Genomic DNA, 18,297 nt, shown 5'->3' with positions numbered 1-18,297 from the left:
ACCAAAGAAGGGGTAATTAATGGGTTAATAAAGGCACACTATGGACATTACCCACTCTTATATTTGAAAACTTAGGTGAAATGGGTCCATTCCTCAAAAAGTGAAATATGTCACCACTCATCCAAAATGAAATGGATAATTTAAAAAGCCTATCACAGGGGCGCCTGGGTGGCTCAGTTGGTTGAGCATCGGGCTGTTGATTTCAGCTCAGTTCATGATCCGGGTGGTGAGACTGGGCCCCAAGATAGGTTCAGTGCTGAGCATGGAGACTGCTTGAGATTCTCTCTCCCTCTCTCTCTCTCTCTCTCTCTCTCTCTCTCCCTCCCTCCCTCTCTCCTTCCCTCCCTCCTCCCCTCTCCCCTACTCATGTTCATTCTCTCTCTCCAAAATAAAATAAAACTAGAAAAGCATTTAAAAAAATTTTTTTAATGTTTATTTATTACGGAGGGAGAGAGAGACACAGGGCATGAACAGGGGAGAGGCAGAGAGAGAGGGAGACACAGAATCCGAAGCAAACTCCAGGCTCTAAGCTTCAGCACAGAGCACGATGTGAGGCTCGAACCCACGAACAGGGAGATTGTGACCTGAGCTGAAGTCAGAGGCTTACCCAACTTAACCACTCAGGCGCCCCACTAAAATAAAATTATAAAGAGGCTATAACAATTAAGGAAACTGAATATATAATTTTAAAACTCCTAAAAAAAGAAATCCCCAGGCCCAGATAGTATCAATGGAGAAGTCTACCAAATGTTTAAAGGATAACTATCAGGGGCGCCTGGCTGGCTCAGTCAGTAGAGCAGGCAACTCTTGATCTCGGGGTTGTGAGTTCTACAGTCTATGTTGGGTGTAGAGATTACTTAAAAATAGAATATTTAAAAAATAAGAAATAAATAAAGGATGAGCATCAGTCCTTTTCTTCCAGAAAAGACAAGAAGAACACTTCCCAATTTAATGTATAATGCCAGTATCACCCTGTTCCCAAAACTAGACAGAGACAGTATAAAAAAGGGACAATTACAGACACTATCCTTCCCAAACATAGATATGAAAATTCTTACCAAAACACTGAAAATATAATTCGGTAATATATAAAAAGAACTGTAATAAAAATGAAAATAAAGGGGCGCCTGGGTGGCTCATGGGTTAAGTGTCTGACTCTTAGTTTCGGCTCAGGTCATGATCTCACAGTTTGTGGGCTTGAGCTCTGCATTGGGCTCTGTGCTGACAATGCAGAGCCTGCTCAGGATTCTCTCTCCTTCTCTCTCTGCCCATACCCCCCGGTCAAACACACTCTCTCCCTCTTTCTCTCTCTCTCTCAAAATAAATAAATAAACTTTAAAAATAAAAATAAAACAAACTGTACACCAGGATCGAGTGGTGTCTATTCCCGGGATGCAAGGCTAGTTCAAACAGTCACAAATCAATCAATGTAATCTACAGGCTAAGAAGAAAAATCACATGATCGCTTCGATGGATGCAGAAAAAGCATTTGATAAAATTAAATACCCACTCATGATTTGAAATACTCAGGCACTAGGCATAAACAGGGACTTCTTCAACGTGATTTTTTTTTAATCTACAAAAACCTATAGCTCCCAGCACACTTAATTTTGAAAGACTGATGCTTTTCCCCTAAGACCGGGAACAAAGCCAGGATTTAATTCTCACTGCTGCCACTCAACATAGCACTGGAAATTCTAGCCCACACAATAAAGCAAGAAAAGAAATAAAAGGCCTACAGATGAAAAAAGGAACAAAACTAAAGTGTTTCTGTTTACAGATGACAGGATCGTCTACATAGAAAATTCCAAAAATCTCCAACAACTTATAAGTAAATCCAGCAAAGTTGCAGAATTGACATAAAAATCAACTGTGTTTATATCAGCAAAACTAAAAGGCAACCAAAAGAAGGGGAGAAGATATTAGCAAATGACATATCAGATAAAGGGTTAGTATCCAAAATCTATAAAGAATTTCTCAAACTCAACACCCAAAAAAATAACCCAGTGAAGAAATGGGCAAACAACATGAATAGACACTTCTCCAGAGAAGACACCCAGATGGCCAACCAACACATGAAAAAATGCTCCACATCACTCATCATCAGGGAAATACAAATCAAAACCACAATGAGATACCACCTCATACCTGTCAGAATGGGTAACATGAACAACTCAGGCAACAACAGATGTTGGCGAAGATGTGGAGAAAGAGAATCTCTTTTGCGTTGTTGGTGGGAATGCAAGCTGGTGCAGCCAATCTGGAAAACAGTATAGAGGTTCCTCAAAAAACTAAAAATAGAAGTACCCTACGACCCAGCAATTGCACTACTAGGCATTTATCCACGGGATACAGGTGTGCTGTTTCGAAGGCATATACACCCTGATGTTTATGGCAGCACTATCGACAATAGCCAAAGTATGGAAAGAGCCCAAATGTGCACTGACTGAGGAATGGATAAAGAAGATGTCTATATATACAATGGAGTATTACTCGGCAATCAAAAAGAATGAAATCTTGCCATTTACAACTACGTGGATGGAACCAGAGGGTGTTATGCTAAGCAAAATTAGTCAAAGACAAATATCATATGACTTCACTCATATGAGGACTTTAAGACAAAGAACAGATGAACATAAGGGAAGGGAAACAAAAATAATACAAAACCAGGGAGGAGACAAACAAGAAGAGACTCATAAATATGGTGAACAACAGAGGGTTACTGGAGGGGTTGTGGGAGGGGGGATGGGCTAAATGGGTAAGGGGCACTAAGGAATCTACCCCTGAAATCATTGTTGCACTAGATGTTAACTAATTTGGATGTAAATTTAAAAAAAATCAACTGTGTTTCTATCAACTAGCAAGGAGAGCACGGACAGTCCCTCGCTACATTGCCACCAATGAACCCCTGCACCTTACAATGCTCCCCGGAGGACCCCAACTGCACAATGGTTACCTGAGGGCAGGGTAGTGTTGCCTGGGAAGGGGCACAAGGGAACTATGGAAGTTTTCAACTTAAAAATCCCTACACAAGGCAGTGGTGCTTAAAAGAAAGGGAGGGGAACATAGTCGGTCTGACTTAGAATCTGTGTTTCGATGTATCAGGTTTGTGTGTTTGGGATTTTGGATCCCTGCTGCCATTTGGAGTTTTGGTTTGTGTGCTGAGATGAATAGTGCCCCACCCCCACCCCCAAATTCACGTCCATCTAGAATCTCAGAATGTGACCAAATTTGGAAGTAGAGTCTTTGCAGGTGTAATTCGTTAAGATGAGGTCATACTGGAGTAGGTGGGCCCTAAATCCAGGGACTGGCGTCCTTATAAGACAGAGAGGACACACACACACACACACACACACACACACACACACACACACACAGGGAAGATGACCATGGGCCACAGAGGCAGAGATTGGGATGAGGCAGCCACCAGCTAGGGAAAGGAAAGACCTCTGAGAGCCACCAAAAGCTAGGAGAGAGGCACCGTTTGGCCCGCTGACACCTTGGTCTCAGACTTCTGGTTCCAGAACTGCAAGAGAATAAATTTCTGTTGTTTTGAAACCACCCAGTTCAAGGCAATTTGCAGCCCCAGGAAACTCGTACCCTCTGATTCTCTTTTCTGTGGTCTTGAGGAGGTGGAGTATTGTCTCGATGCCTGGAGAAGGGCTGTCTCCTCCCCCCCCCCCACCCCCCCATCCTCGGGCAGTGCCCGTGGCTTCCTCCCAAGGAGAATGAATTCCAGATTCTGTTTGGGAATTGAAGAATTGTCTTCTCCCCCAAGGAAAGAAGGACACGCCCTTATGCACGCAGCATTTTTCTGTGTGTGAAAGAGGGGCTGGAAAGGCAGCGCACAAAAATCACATTCTTGTCCCGCTGCAGAATGCACTGCCCGGGGCGCTCTCTCTTCGGCGCCGGCTTGCTCAGCAGAAAGCTGCGGGGAAGCTGGCGGAGAGCTTAGTCACGGCCTTTCGAACCCTCCTCCACTGCTTCCAAGTTCAAAGGAGAGAAGAAACGAGAAACGAGGCCTCCCAGACCTTCACAGGGAGACACCCTGCCGGAGCAGGTGAGTCAGGGCAAGGGCGTCCTCATTTCTTAAAAGGCTTTCAAATTCCCTTGGCTTCTCCCCGATGGGGGCAAATTCCTCCGCTTTACCTTTCTGCATCCTTTTCTCTCTGGCAGCACCAACCATCTCCCAAGCAGCCCCACCATTACCATCTTCATCATTGAAGAAGCACAACAATAGGATGGAGACTACTTTGAAGCACCTGCTGTGTGCAACCTCAGTGCCAAGTGCCCTCGTACCTGCCCTGGAGCCCTCCCGGCCGCCTGACCACGTGGATACTGTTAGCCCTCCTTAGAGACAAGAGAGCTGAGTCTCAGAGACACAGATTAACTTGCCAGAGAGCACACGAGGAGAGAATGGAGGAGCTGGAAGGGGCCCCACCCCTGCTGCCCCCGTCCTTTCAAGACACCATCCAGCCTCAGGAATACAAAAGAAAAGGGAACGTATTCCAGTTACTCCTGGAAGCGCACACACGCAGGGAGTCCCCAGCCTGTTCCCCACACACGACCCGATGTCCTCACCTGTCTCCCCTACCTCTTCTTTTTCCACCTTCTGTCACATCTTTCTTCACCCCTACCACGTGGCACCAGTGTTGACTGAGGCACCTGACTGCACACTAAGGATTGAATTTTCCAGTTGACGCTGGTCCAAGGGTCTGGGTGGGGAGTGGCTGCTTAAATGGGTACAGAATTCCTTTTGGGGGGAATGCATTCGCTCTGGAGCTAGAGACAGACGGTGGGGCCACAACATTGGGAATGTGCGAAATGCCACCGGATTGTTCACCTTAAAATGATTAATTTTAGGTGATGGGAATTTCACCTGAGTAAATTAAAAAGGTTTGGGAAATGTCCAACAAAGGAACTCCATGGCTGATTGTTTAAAAATATTTTAATGTTTATTTATTTTTGAGAGACAGAGTGCGAGTGGGGGAGGCACAGACAGAGGGAGACACAGAATCCGAAGCAGGCTCCAGGCTCCGAGCTGTCAGCACAGGGCCTGATGCGGGGCTCAAACTCATGAACCGTGAGATCGTGACCTGAGCCAAAGTCGGACCCTCAACCAACTGAGCCACCCAGGCGCCCCATGGCTGATTGTTTTTAATACTGTCCCAGCCTAAAAGCGCATCATGCCTCCTTCTCTGCTGAAAGCACGCTCTCATCAGATGTGTCCAGGCAGCAGGGAACAGTTCCCTGAGACCCCTGTGGTGTGGGCAGGTTGTTAGGTGAGTCACAATGGGACAGAGTTTCGGATGCCCTGCCCTCTCTCCCATCTCAGCATCTCCCATGCCTACACATCCTGTTCACACTAAAGTTGAGGCAAGACAGGATATCCAGAGACTTGGAGGTCAGGCTTACCAAAAAGTGACTCAGTGAAATGGATTCTCAGTGCACCTGTCCCTCAGAGACTATGACTTCTCGTTGTGGCACTTCTAGAAAACCAATGACAGACAGAACTGCCCGCCTACGTCCTGGAACACCCTCCCCAGGGAGCATGATGAGGCAGCTTCCTAATTGCTGGGTGGCCTCTGAATGCTGTGACCCTCTGAGACATGTCACCTGGCAGGTTCTCCAAGAGGTGCTGCCTGTCCCACAGGCTGCAAGAGGCCATGGAAGGAGCAGGACCAGCCTGGCCACAGGTAAGGACAGGCAGTTGCAAGACCTTCAAAGAACCAGTCCCGGATTTCATCGATCTGTTCTATTTTTTTTTAATCTATTTCATTTATTTCTCCTGTAATCTTTATTGGTTCCTTTCTTCTACTGGCTTTGGGCTTTGTTTGTTCTTCTTTTTCTAACTCCTTTTGATATAAGGTTAGGTTGTTTATTTGAGACTTTTCTTGCTTCTTGAGGTAAGCCTGCATTGCTCTAATTTTCTCTCTTAGAACAGCTTTTGCTGCATCCCAAAGATTTTGGACCATTGTCTTTTGATTTTCATTTGACTCTATGTATTTTCTTTAAAAAACTTTTTTAACATTTATCTATTTTTGAGAGACAGGGAGACAGAGCATGAGTGGGAGAGGGGCAAAGAGAGATGAAGACACAGAATCTGAAGCAGGCTCCAGGCTCCAAGCTGTCAGCACAGAGCCTGAGATGGGACTCGAACCCACAAACCATGAGATCATGACCTGAGCCAAAGTCGGATGCTTAACCGACTGAGCCACCCAGGCGCCCCTGCCTCTATGTATTTTCTGATTTTGTCTTTAATTTCTTGGTTGACCCAGCTGTGAGCCTTCTTGACAAGAGAAAGATACCAAGAGCAAAAAGCAGCTGAACTTTCCCAACAGAGGTGTCCAGACAAATCCCTGAACACACACGTTCACAGCAGCATGACAATAACCAGAGGCGGAAGCATCTCCAGTGGCCATCAGTGGATGAGTGGATAAACAAATTGTGGCAGATTCCTACCATGGAATATTACTCAGGCGTAAAAAGGACTAAAGCGCTGACACCTGTAAGATGTTAATAACCACCCCCCTTAAACATTATACTCTGTGAAAGAAGCCAGACACAAAGGACCCAATATTGCATGATTCCAATTAGATGAACTATCTAGAAGAGTAAATTCATAGAGACAGGAAGCACATTGGTGGTTTTGAGCATTACGGAGAGGGGTGTAGGGGAACGGGGCTTGATTGCTTAGTGGGTATGAGGTTCCCATGATGAAAATGTTATGGAACTAGTTAGAAGTGATGGTTGTACAACATTGCAAATTGACTAAATGCCACTATACACTTTAAAATGGTCAATTAAAAATTATTTATATATATATATATGTATATATATGTATGTATATGTGTGTGTAAAATATACATAACATGATAATGACTATCTTCAACATTCTCACTGCTGTACAGCCATCATTATGCTCCATCTTCAGATCCCTTTCATCTTCCCAAATGGAAACTCTGTCCCCATCGAACACTCACTCTCCATCCCTTCCCCCACCCCCCACCCCTGGCTCCCACCATCCTACTTTCTGTCTTTTGTGAATCTGATGACTCTAGGCACCTCATATAAGAAGAAGCACATAGTATTTGCCCTTTTGTAATGAAGTGGTTAATTTTATGTTATGTGAATTTCACATCCGTTGAAAGAAAGGGAGGGAGGGAGGAAGGAAGGATCCATGAAGGAGAGGAAGGAAGGAAGGAAGAAAGGAAAGGAAGAAGGAGGGAGGGAGGGAAGGAAGGAAGGGAAGAAGGAGGGAGGGAGGGAAGGAAGGAAGGAAGGGAAAAAGGAGGGAGGGAAGGAAGGAAGGAAGGAAGCAAAGGAAGGAAGGAAGGGAAGAAGGAGGGAGGAAGGGAAGGAAGGAAGGGAAGAAGGAGGGAGGGAGGGAAGGAAGGAAGGAAGGGAAAAAGGAGGGAGGGAGGGAAGGAAGGAAAGAAGGAAGGGAAGGAGGGAAGGAAGGAAGGAAGGAAGGAAGGAAGGAAGGAAGGAAGGAAGCAAAGGAAGGGAGGGAGGGAGAGAAGAAAGGTAGGAAGGAAGGGAAGAAGGAGGGAGGGAGGGAGGGAGGGAGGGAAGGAAGGAAGGAAGGGAAGAAGGAGGGAGGGGAGGGAGGGAGGGAAGGAAGGAAGGAAGGGAAAAAGGAGGGAGGGAGGGAAGGAAGGAAGGAAGGGAAGAAGGAGGGAGGGAAGGAAGGAAGGGAAGAAGGAGGGAGGGAGGGAAGGAAGGAAGGTAGGAAGGAAGGGAAGAAGGAGGGAGGGAGGGAAGGAAGGAAGGGAAGAAAGATGGAGGGAAGGAAGGAAGGAAGCAAAGGAAGGAAGGAAGGGAAGAAGGAGGGAGGGAGGGAAGAAAGGTAGGAAGGAAGGGAAGAAGGAGGGAGGGAGGGAAGGAAGGAAAGAAGGGAAAAAGGAGGGAGGGAGGGAAGGAAGGAAGGGAAGAAGGAGGGAGGGAGGGAAGGAAGGAAGGAAGGGAAAAAGGAGGGAGGGAGGGAAGGAAGGAAGGAAGGGAAAAAGGAGGGAGGGAAGGAAGGAAGGAAGGGAAGAAGGAGGGAGGGAAGGAAGGAAGGGAAGAAGGAGGGAGGGAGGGAAGGTAGGAAGGAAGGGAAGAAGGAGGGAGGGAGGGAAGGAAGGAAGGGAAGAAAGAGGGAGGGAAGGAGGGAAGGAAGGAAGGAAGGAAGGAAGGAAGGAAGGAAGGAAGGAAGGGAAGAAGAAGGAAAGGAGGGAGGAAAGGAAGGCAGGAAGGATCCATGAAAGAAAGAGAAAGAAAGAAAGAAAGAAAGAAAGAAAGAAAGAAAGAAAGAAAGAAAGAAAGAAAGAAAAGGAAAGGAAGAACCCATCCCAGCCACCTCTTCACCCTGACCATTTTAGCCAAGGACTGAATCTGAGTGGAGATGACCATGGCCCCTTCTGAATCCACCCTGCACCCTCCACTGTCATCCCCGGGAATGAAACTGAGTTGACCGGAGGTCAAATCGAACGAGTGTGGGGGCGGCTGCAGCCTTTGGGGCCGTGAGATGCTGGTGGGAGAAAATGCTGTCCTGAGTCTCAGACACCGGATTCATGAACAAATCTCAAGTTTAAGTGCCTGAGAAAAATGGCTCGATGTGGTTTCCTCCCTAAGTGTTGGAAATCGGACAGCTCATCCCTGCTAATGGAAAGGCCTGTATCCGCTTCCTGGATTTTGTGAGTGGGGTAAAACCCCAGGAGAGAAAGCTCCCACACAACATCGCCAACTGAACCCCATCCATTTGTTTTCTGAGTGTAACGTCAGGTTAATTATTTATGACGGAGCTCCAAACAAAGTGTTAGTAAGAGACCGGCTTCCTCTTCTAATTGCTAGGTTTCTGAGAAGGGAGCTTCAGCCTGGAGGGATTTTGTGATTGGAATAAAAGGAAATAGAAGAAAGTGAAGTGTGCATCGGCCTGGCCCAAAAGAACAGCCAGAGTACTGAGAATTAAAAGGAAAAGTGAATTATTAATAAGCAGAATATGGAAGGGGAAGGAAGACAGAGGAAAGATGATTTCCCCGAAAGTCCTTCCGATGCCCGGCCCTTCCTTGAATCTCCCACAAGGAGAAGCCAAGGGGAACTGCCAGCTGAGCCATCCGCCAGATGCTGACGGTTGCTTGTTGGTTCTGAAGACGAAACAGCATGAACTTGCCTACTGGTGGGCAATCCTAGGGCCAGGGAAGCGTTGTGGGGCAGAGGAGCCTTGGTGATGAAATCAAATCAAACTCTGGCTTTCCCAAAGATGGCGCGTTCTATTTACCTTCTGGCCACTCCTCTCCTATGAGCACATCTTCTGATGTTTTCATAGTTGGTTCTTACTTGGACAACAAATACCCAGCCCTTGGGTCATTCGCACCCCACAAGATAAAGATGGAGGAAAAAATAAATAGGAAGGAAAAAAGGACCCAGCTTTCAAAGAGTCCTGTTTTGAGGCACGCCTGGGTGGCTCAGTCGGTTGAGCATCCAACTTTGGCTCAGGTCATGATCTCACGGGGCTCCGGTCATGATCTCACGGGGCTCAGGTCATGATCTCATGGTTTGTGAGTTCGAGTCTCACGTGGGACTTGCTGCTGTCCTCACAAAGCCTGCCGCAGATCCTCTGCCTCCCTCTCTCTGCCTCTCCCTCACGTGCGATCTGTCTCTCTCTCAAAACTAAACAAACATTTTGGGGCTCCTGGGTGGCAGAGTTGGTTAAGCCTCTGACTTCGGCTCAGGGCATCATCTCCCGGTTCGTGGGTTCAAGCCCCGCGACGTGCGCTGTGCCGACAGCTGGAGCCTGTGTCTCCCTCTCTCTCTGCCCCTCCCCTGCTCGTGCTCTGTCTCTCTCTGTCTCTCAAAAATGAATCCACGTTAAAAAACTTTTTCAATTAAAAAAAGTAAAACGAAATAAATAAACATTAAAAAAAGAGAGAGTCCTGTTTTGCTACTAACTGAATTTCATAGGGGAAGAAATTACAATGCTATTCACTAAAACGCAATTTAAATTTTACCCATTTTATTTACATATCACCCTTGTCCCCAGCCACCCACGACAACCACAAGCTGACTTATTCATCAATTTAAGTCCCAGGTACTCTTCCTTGGAAGCAAGAAGTGGCTTACTGGGACACAATGAGAAGCTCCTTGGTGAGGACTCATGTTGTAGCTCAGTCACTGAAAGATTTGCTCGTTTCCACCCCGCCTGGCAGCTTGGAGCTTCTGTGAATATTGGGGCATTGTACTTCCTCACTGGTACTCCAGGCACCTCAGCAAGAATTCGTCAGTAAGATGTGGAATTTAATAATAGACACATCTAATTATAGATGTTGCATTTGCCTGTCCCGCAGGATTAAAAACAAAGTGTCTCCTAGAAAACCCAAGACAAAGAATAATGAAGGGGCTCAGACTGGCGAGCCAAGGAACGCCACCAGATGTTTAAGAGATGGACAGATGTCGGGGCACCTGGGTGGCTCAGTCAGTTAAGCAGCCGACTCTTGATTTCAGTTCAGGTCATGACCTCACGGTTTGTGGGATGGAGCCACATGTCAGGCTCTGCACTGACAGCACAGAGCATACTTGGGATTCTCTCTCTCTCTCTCTCTCTCTCTCTCTCTCTGCCCTTCCTCTGCTCATGTTCTCTCTCAAAATAAATAAATAAACTCAAACAAAATATTTTTGTTTTAAAAAGCCTGTTTGAAATAAATACTTTGGCACATTCCAATCTAAAAGACAAGAGACAGAAACAGGTGGAGAGGTGTTGAAGCAGGGAAGGGCTGTGTAGGGCAACTGAAACTCTCTCAGGGTGATTCATCAAAGGACCACCCAACTGGGTGGCTCAGTCGGTTGAGTGTCAGACTCTGGCTCGGGTCATGATGTCACAGTTCCTGAGGGTGGGCTCCGTGCCGACAGCTCAGAGCCCGGAGCCTGCTTCAGATTCTGTGTCTCCCTTTCTCTCTCTGCCCCTCCCCTGTTTGTGCTCTTTCTCTCTCAAAAGTAAATAAATAAGCTTAAAAAAAAAAAAAAAAAAAAAAAAAAAAAAGACCTGTCCAACAAGGCCCCTGGTGAGGCTACCACTGTGGTATACACAATCAGTTTGGAAAACATTGCTTTCGCTTTTCTTCTGCCAGGGACACACCTCCTGCATTTCCTTCCCTGGTCAACTCAACACCCCCAAAGCGCAGTTCTGACGTCCCCTCCTCCAGGGAGCCTTCTCTGAACCTCCACCTCTAAAGAAATGGATTTTCAGGAAAAGGAGACAATTGTCCAACAGTGGGATTGTCCACCCCCTGGTGCTGTGAGCACCCATCATAGGCAGCATTCAAGCAGAGACCAGAGAAGATACGTCTGAACTATATTTCTCCCAAAGCCCCTTCCAGCTCTTGTGTGAATTTCCAAGTTAACAGAATTGAAGGTCCTTACCAGATCACAATGGCTGCTCTTCGGCCAACATTCCATTCTGTGAACTGTGGAGGGAAACAGTGCTAGAGGTTATCAAAACCAATCATGGACAAACCACCGTGACCAAAGATCAGACGGCCCCTGCCCCCCAACTTTAAGATATGGTCTCCGTGTAAAGATGTGGGGGAAATGGTACCCTCATGTCCTGCTGGTGGGAATGTAAAAGGATGCAACCATCATGGAAGACAGTTTGACGGTTCCCCAAAAAGCTAAACACAGAGGGGTGCCTGGGTGGCTCAGGCGGTTAGGCACCCAACTCTTGATTTTGGCTCAGGTCATGATCTCATGGGTTTGTGGGTTCAAACCCCACATCAGGCTCCTTGAACTGACAGTGCAGACCTGCTTGGGATTCTCTCTCTCTCTCTCTCTCTCTCTCTCTCTCTCTCTCTGCTCTTCCTGTGCACGTTCTCTCTCAAATAATTTTTTTTTTAAAAGGTAAATCGAATTACCATATGATCCAGCAGTTCTGTGCCTAGGTATATGGTGTGCTCAAAATAATTGAAAACAGGTATTGAAACAAATGCTTGTATACACATGTTCGTAACAGCGTTAGTCATAACTGCAAAAAGATGGAAACCGCCCAAACGCCTACCAATGGATTAATGAATACACAAACTGTGGTACGTATATAATATATATGTTAATATATTTAATATATAATGTTATTATATATTATATGTATTGATATATGATAATATATATAATGGAACATTTCTCAGCCTTACAGAGGAATAGAGTACTGATGTATGCCACATGGATAAGCCTTGAAGATATGACACTGAAAGAAGCCAGACACAAAAGGTCACATGTTGTAGGATTCCATTTGTATGAAATCCACACACATAGGCAGAAATTGGTGGTTTACAGATGCCGAAGGGCCAGAGGGATAGGGAGTGACCACTAATGGGTACAGGGTTTCCTTCTGGGGGCATAAAACTGTTTGGGAACTAGACCTTTACATTTTGAGATATATGAAAGAAAGAAAGAAAGAAAGAAAGAAAGAAAGAAAGAAAGAAAGAAAGAAAGAAAGAAAGCAAGCAAGGGCACCTGGGTGGCTCAGTCGGTTAAGCGTCCGACTCTTGATTTAGGCTCAGGTCATCAACTCAAGGTTCGTGAGTTCAAGGGCCATGTTGGACTCAGTGTTGATGGTGCAGAGCCTGCTTGGGATTCTCTCTCTCTCCATCTCTCTCTGCCCCTCCCTTGTGCTTTCTCTCTCTCTCTCTCAAAAATAAATAAACTTAAAAAAAAATTTTTTGGGGGGTGCCTGGGTGGCTCAGTCGGTTAAGCATCCGACTTTGGCTCAGGTCTGATCTCACTGTTCGTGAGTTCAAGCCCTGCATGGGGCTCTGTGCTAATAGCTCAGAGCCTGGAGCCTGCTTCAGATTCTGCATCTCCCTCTCTCTCTCTCTCTCTCTCTCTCTCTCTCTCTGACCCTCTCCCACTCACATTCTGTCTCTCTCTCAAAAATAAATAAATAGTAAACAAATTTCAAAACAAATTTTTTAATCTTTAAAACAAAATTTTTTTTAAAAAGCCATAACAAATGTTGGCGAGGACGTGGAGAAGAGGAAACCCTCATGCACTGTTGGTGGGAACAGCCACCAACAATTGGTACAGCCGCTATGGAAAGCAGTACATAGTTTCCTCAAAATATTAAAAATAGAATCACCATATGATCCAACAATCCTGCTTCTGAGTAACTTATCCAAAGAAAACAAAAACACTAATTTTTTTATTTTATTTTAGAGAGAGTGAGAGAGGGAGGGAGGGAGGAAGGGAGGGGGAGAGAGAGAGAGAGAGAGAAAGAGAGAGAGAGAGAATTTCAAGCAGGCTCCACAGTCAGCACAGAGCCTGATGTGGGGCTCGATCCCATGACCCTAGGATCATGACCTGAGCCAAAATCAAGAGTTGGATGCTCAATCCACTGAGTTGCCCAGGAACCCCACCAAAACACTAATTTGGAAAGATATCTGCACCCCCCTGTTCAATGAATAAATGGATAAAGAAAATAATATATGTAAAACACATACACACACACAATGGAGTACTATTACTCAGCCATAAAAAAAGAATGAACTCTTTCCACTTGCCACAAAATGGATGGAGCTTGAGGACATTATGCTAAGTGAAATAAGTCAGACAAAGACAAATACAGTATGATCTCACATGTGGAATCCAAAAACAAAACAAAACAAAATGAGCTCACAGACACAGAGAGAGGACTGGTGGTTGGTAGAGGTGACATGGGGGAGTGGCAAAGGGAGGCAGGGGTCAAAAGGTACAGACTTTCAGCTAAGAATGAAGGAAGTCATAGGGATATAAAGTATGGCATGGAAACTATAGATAATATACTTACTGTATTGCATATTTAAAACTTACTAAGAGAGGGGTGCCTGGGTGGCTCAGTCAGCTAAGCGTCCGACTTCTGGTTTCAGCCCGGGTCACGATCTCATGGTTCATGAGATCGAACCCCACATCTGGCTGTGCTGACGGTGTGGAGTCTGCTTGGGATTCTCTCTCTCTCAAAATAAATACATAACTTTCAAAGTTACTAAGAGAGTGAGTCTTAGAAGTTCTTGCCACCAGAAAAAATAATTTTGTAACTACGTAGGGTGAGGGATATTAACCAGATTTGTGACAATCACTTCACAATGTATACTTGAAACTGCTATAATGTTATACATCAATTACACTTCCCAAAATAATGAAAAGCAGGAAAACAAATTCATAGAGACAGAAAGTAGAAGGGTGGTTGCCAGGGACCAGGGAGTGGTTATTCATTGGGGACAGGGTTTCAGTTTGGGAAGATGAGGAAGTTCTGGAGATGGATGGTGGTGATATTCACAACAATGTGAATATATTTAATGCCACTAAACTGTACACTTAAAAATGTTTAGGGGCGGGGCGCCTGGGTGGCTCAGTCGGTTGAGCATCCGACTTCAGCTCAGGTCACGATCTTGCGATCTCGAGGTCCGTGAGTTCGAGCCCCGCGTCGGGCTCTGGGCTGATGGCTCAGAGCCTGGAGCCTGCTTCCGATTCTGTGTCTCCCTCTCTCTCTGCTCCTCCCCCATTCATGCTCTGTCTCTCTCTCTATCTCAAAAATAAATAAACGTTAAAAAAAAAATTAAAAAAAAATGTTTAGGGGCACCTGGGTGGCTCAGTCAGTTGAGTGTTCAACTGTGAGATCTCACAGTTCGTGAGTTCAAGCCCCGCATCGGGCTCTCTGTTGCCAGCACAGAGCCTGCTTTGGATCCTCTGTTCCCCTCTCTCTCTGCCCCTTCCCTGCTGGTTCTCTCTCTCCTATCTCAAAATGAATAAATAAACTTAAAAAAAAAACAAAACATATGATACAATCCTAACCATGTAAGAAGAAAAAAGTCGTATATAAAATATTACCAACAAAACACAACAAAATACTCATATTGGTTGCCCTTTGGTAAGAGGTCTGTAGATAACTTTAATTTTCCTGTCTCTATTTTTCTGTATTTTCTATATTTTCTATTATATGGGCATATGTTATAATATCTAGGAAAAAATAAACGTTAATTTTTAAATGCAGCCTAATTGAATTAAGACAGAATTGAAGTCTCCCCTATAGCTTTTTCCTCCATAGTTAGAGCAGGAGCACATTAACGAATAAAACATACCCAGTGCTGAAGATAGCAGCCAACCCTCTGTATTCTTTTCAGAGATGAGGAATCGTTCCATAAAACAATTTTTAAAACCCAGCATTTACTAAAAAATTATTGAAAATAAAGTCCATGTGTGTTCATAGTGTCTTGACTTGTCATTATGTTTTGGCTCAGCTCATTCCTGTTCTCTTTAATTCCCATGAACTGAGAAGACACGGGCACAGTGCAGCTAAAATTTTGCCTTTGTTAATAACTTAGTTTATGAATGTTATAAATATAACTGATTTTTTTAAGGGAGAAAGCACATTCTTGGCAAAAACCGAATGTCTCTTAAGATGGGCTTAATTAAAACAAAATACTCTCTAAATAGAATACCTCACCAGAACTCATGAAAACTTTGGAAGTTGAACATGACAAAGTAGGTTTCAAAACACGCGAGTATTTAAAGCAAAACATTCTTCTTTGTAAGTGTCCCAAAATATGTCTCAGAGTGCATGAAAAGTCAAGACTACAGAACAAAGACCCTGTGTTTGAAATTTGAATACGCACATTAAAAAGACCAAGAAATACGACTGTAATCTGAGTGAGATTAGACAAAACCAGGAAGGTGATAAAACAACAGAAGGAAGTGCCTTTCAACGTAAGAATTTTAGGCTTTCAGCAAGAGAAAAAAACGACAGTGGCAAAGAGCCATACTCAAAGCAAAACCTCATGGTTCAAAGACAAAAGACATTTTTAAACGTTATTTCCATTTTCCCACTTTGAAAAGGCCTTTTCACTGCAGCTTCCTGTGAAACGGTACTACGTTTTCCAAAGTAATCCTGGCCACATACTGTGTAAGGAACAAAGAACAAGGTCCTCCCGATCTGAAGGTCTCAAAACAGCTACAACCAAGGGAGTAACTGGTGGAGGCTCATCTTCCCAAGGATCCATTAAAACAGTCCAAAAGCAACAGCCTTTAAAACAGATTCACCAAGGGACACTTGGCTGGCTCAGGCGGTAGAGCGTGCAACTCTTGATCTCAGGGTTGTGAGTTCGAGCCCCAGGTTGGGTGTGTGGCACCTACTTTAAATAAATAAGTAAGTGGGGCACCTGGGTGGCTCAGCTGGTTTAGCATCCGACTTCAGCTCAGGTCACGATCTCACAGTTTGTGGGTTCGAGCCCCACGTCGGGCTCAGTGCTGACAGCTCAGAGCCTGGAGCCTGCTTCAGATTCTGTGTCTCCCTCTCTTTCTGCCCGTCTCCCACTCACCTCTGTCTCTCTCTCAAAAATAAATAAACATTAAATAAATAAGTAAAATAAAAAATAAAACCGGGATGCCTGGCTGATTCAGTCGAAAGAACATGTAACCCCTGATCTCGGGGTCATGAGTTTGAGCCCCACGCTGGGTGCAGAGATCACTACAAAAAAAAAAAAAAAAAGAAAGAAAAAAAAAAGATGTATTTACCAAACAGCAAGCACCCCGTTGCCGACAATTAAAGGGTGAATTTTGAAGAAAGGCTTGGTTGGCAAGTCCCATGGGGGAGAAGTTGATCAATAAGGACCCTGAATTTCTAGGTCTGCTCCCCCGGGCTTTACTCACCCAGCATCCCAGGCCAAGGCATTGTCCTGGGGTGTCGACCCACCCAAGAACAGTTGCATGATTGAAAAGCATGTAGGACTAAATTATATTCAATTTTCCTATAGGCAACTAAATTACTAGCTCAAGAATCTATCATTTTTTACCTTTATACCTGGAATTCTCAGGGCCTGAAAGGGTTTTGAGGTAATTTTTCATGGTTGGGTAGACTCAGAGTCCTTACATGTTTCCTAAGTTAAAAAAAAAAACAAAAAAAAAAAAAAACCTACTTTCTGTTTCCAAAAATATCAAATGCTCTGAGCATTATCACGTTCTTTATCTTTTTTTTTTTTTTTTTTTTTTCCAGGCAGGGTTGGAGCAGGCTGGAATAAAGTAAGGTAAAATACCTCCTTCTTAGAGACTTGCGTTTCCCTAAATTATGGGTCTCTGAATGTTGTGATTAATCTCTGGAGACTTTCATCATACATGACTGGGAGCCATGACTTGGGGAAGGACTGGGGGAGGTGATTGGGCCGTGGTTGTGTTTGAGACAGATTAGTGTGGGGGAAGGAAGGTTTGGAGGGTAGAGAGAGGAGGTAGAAATACACGTTTGGAATCTGATGCAGGTAGAAGATACGAGCCCAAGCTAAGACAGTAGAGGTGGAGATACACAGGGAGAAGCGGCCAGATTCGGACAGACCAAAGAAACGGAACTGGCAAGACATCATCACCATCGTTCCAGTTACTACGGCTGTGTAACACCAGCCCCAAACCATTTGATTACGGGGGTGGATCCTGGGGGTGAAGAATTAACACGGGGCACAGCAAGGATCGCTCGTCCCTGTGCCAGGAGGTCTGGGGTCAAAGACCGGGAAGGACCAGGGAGCTTGATGGTTGGGGCTAGGATCACGTGGAGGTACCTTTGCTCACATACTGGAACTGACGCTGGGGCCACAGCCGGACAGTGATCCAGAGCACCTGCATGCAGCCTCCCCGTGTGGTCTGGGCTTCCCCACAGCGTGTCGGCCTCATGTAAGGTCTGGCATGACCACACAGGGCTCCAAGCGCTGGTGTTCCAGCAAACGAGGCAAGGGCTGCCTAGCCTTTTATGACCCAGCCTTGGAAGTCATGGAGTGTCCTCCTGGCCCACATCCAAGGTCAAGGGGATGGGTTTACAGTCCATGTCTCTCTTTTTTTGTTTTAATGTCTATTTATCGTTGAGAGAATGTGAGTGGGGGAGGAGCAGAGAGAGGGGGACGGAGGACCCGAAGCGGGCTCTGTGCTGACAGCAGCGAGCCTAACGCGGGGCTTGAACTCATGAACCGCGTCTGACACTCAAACGACTAAGCCACCCAGGTGCCCTTACACTCCATCTCTTGATGGGCTGACAAAGGTCTAGAAGAGCATGTGGGACAGGAGATATCCTTGTGGCCATCTTTGCCAAATACAATCTGCCACAATCATCAGCCATTTCCCTCTGTGCCCAGTGCCTGGCATTGGGCTAAGCACCTCCCCCTCCCTCATTTCCTCCTCACGATGACCTTGGGATAGGTGTTATCATCTCCACCGCACAGAGGAGGAAACCAGGCCTTGGCGAGGTTGAGGTTCTCGCCCAGGTGCCATGGGCCGGTGAATAAAAGACCCAACCCGGGGGGTCTCTGAAACCCA

The 18,297-nt window shown here is 45.5% G+C and overlaps 1 protein-coding gene across 2 annotated transcripts in view; it reads right to left on the bottom strand.

Annotated features, from left to right (window-relative positions):
- Window positions 1-10,140: 10,140 nt before the first annotated feature.
- The window catches only part of FAM220A (family with sequence similarity 220 member A), a 58,236-nt gene continuing 50,079 nt past the window's right edge, over window positions 10,141-18,297 (bottom strand). Inside the window, exons 2-4 of one of the 2 annotated variants that reach the window (XR_006212556.1) lie at window positions 11,401-11,444; window positions 11,117-11,207; window positions 10,158-10,246 (exon numbers count right to left, since the gene is read on the bottom strand). Coding sequence is in view for 1 of the 2 variants with exons in the window: in XM_042971945.1 (XP_042827879.1) it covers window positions 10,228-10,246; window positions 11,401-11,444 (63 nt within the window). In the remaining variant the exon portion in view is untranslated. Of the gene's footprint in view, window positions 10,247-11,116; window positions 11,208-11,400; window positions 11,445-18,297 lie in introns of both variants that reach the window. The other variant, XM_042971945.1, reaches the window with a different exon arrangement.

The sequence above is a fragment of the Panthera tigris genome, chromosome E3 (genome assembly GCF_018350195.1).
Source record: "Panthera tigris isolate Pti1 chromosome E3, P.tigris_Pti1_mat1.1, whole genome shotgun sequence".
Classification (NCBI taxonomy): Eukaryota; Metazoa; Chordata; class Mammalia; order Carnivora; family Felidae; genus Panthera; species Panthera tigris.
Note: the sequence above shows the minus strand (reverse complement) of the source record. Positions and strands in the feature narration are given on the sequence as shown.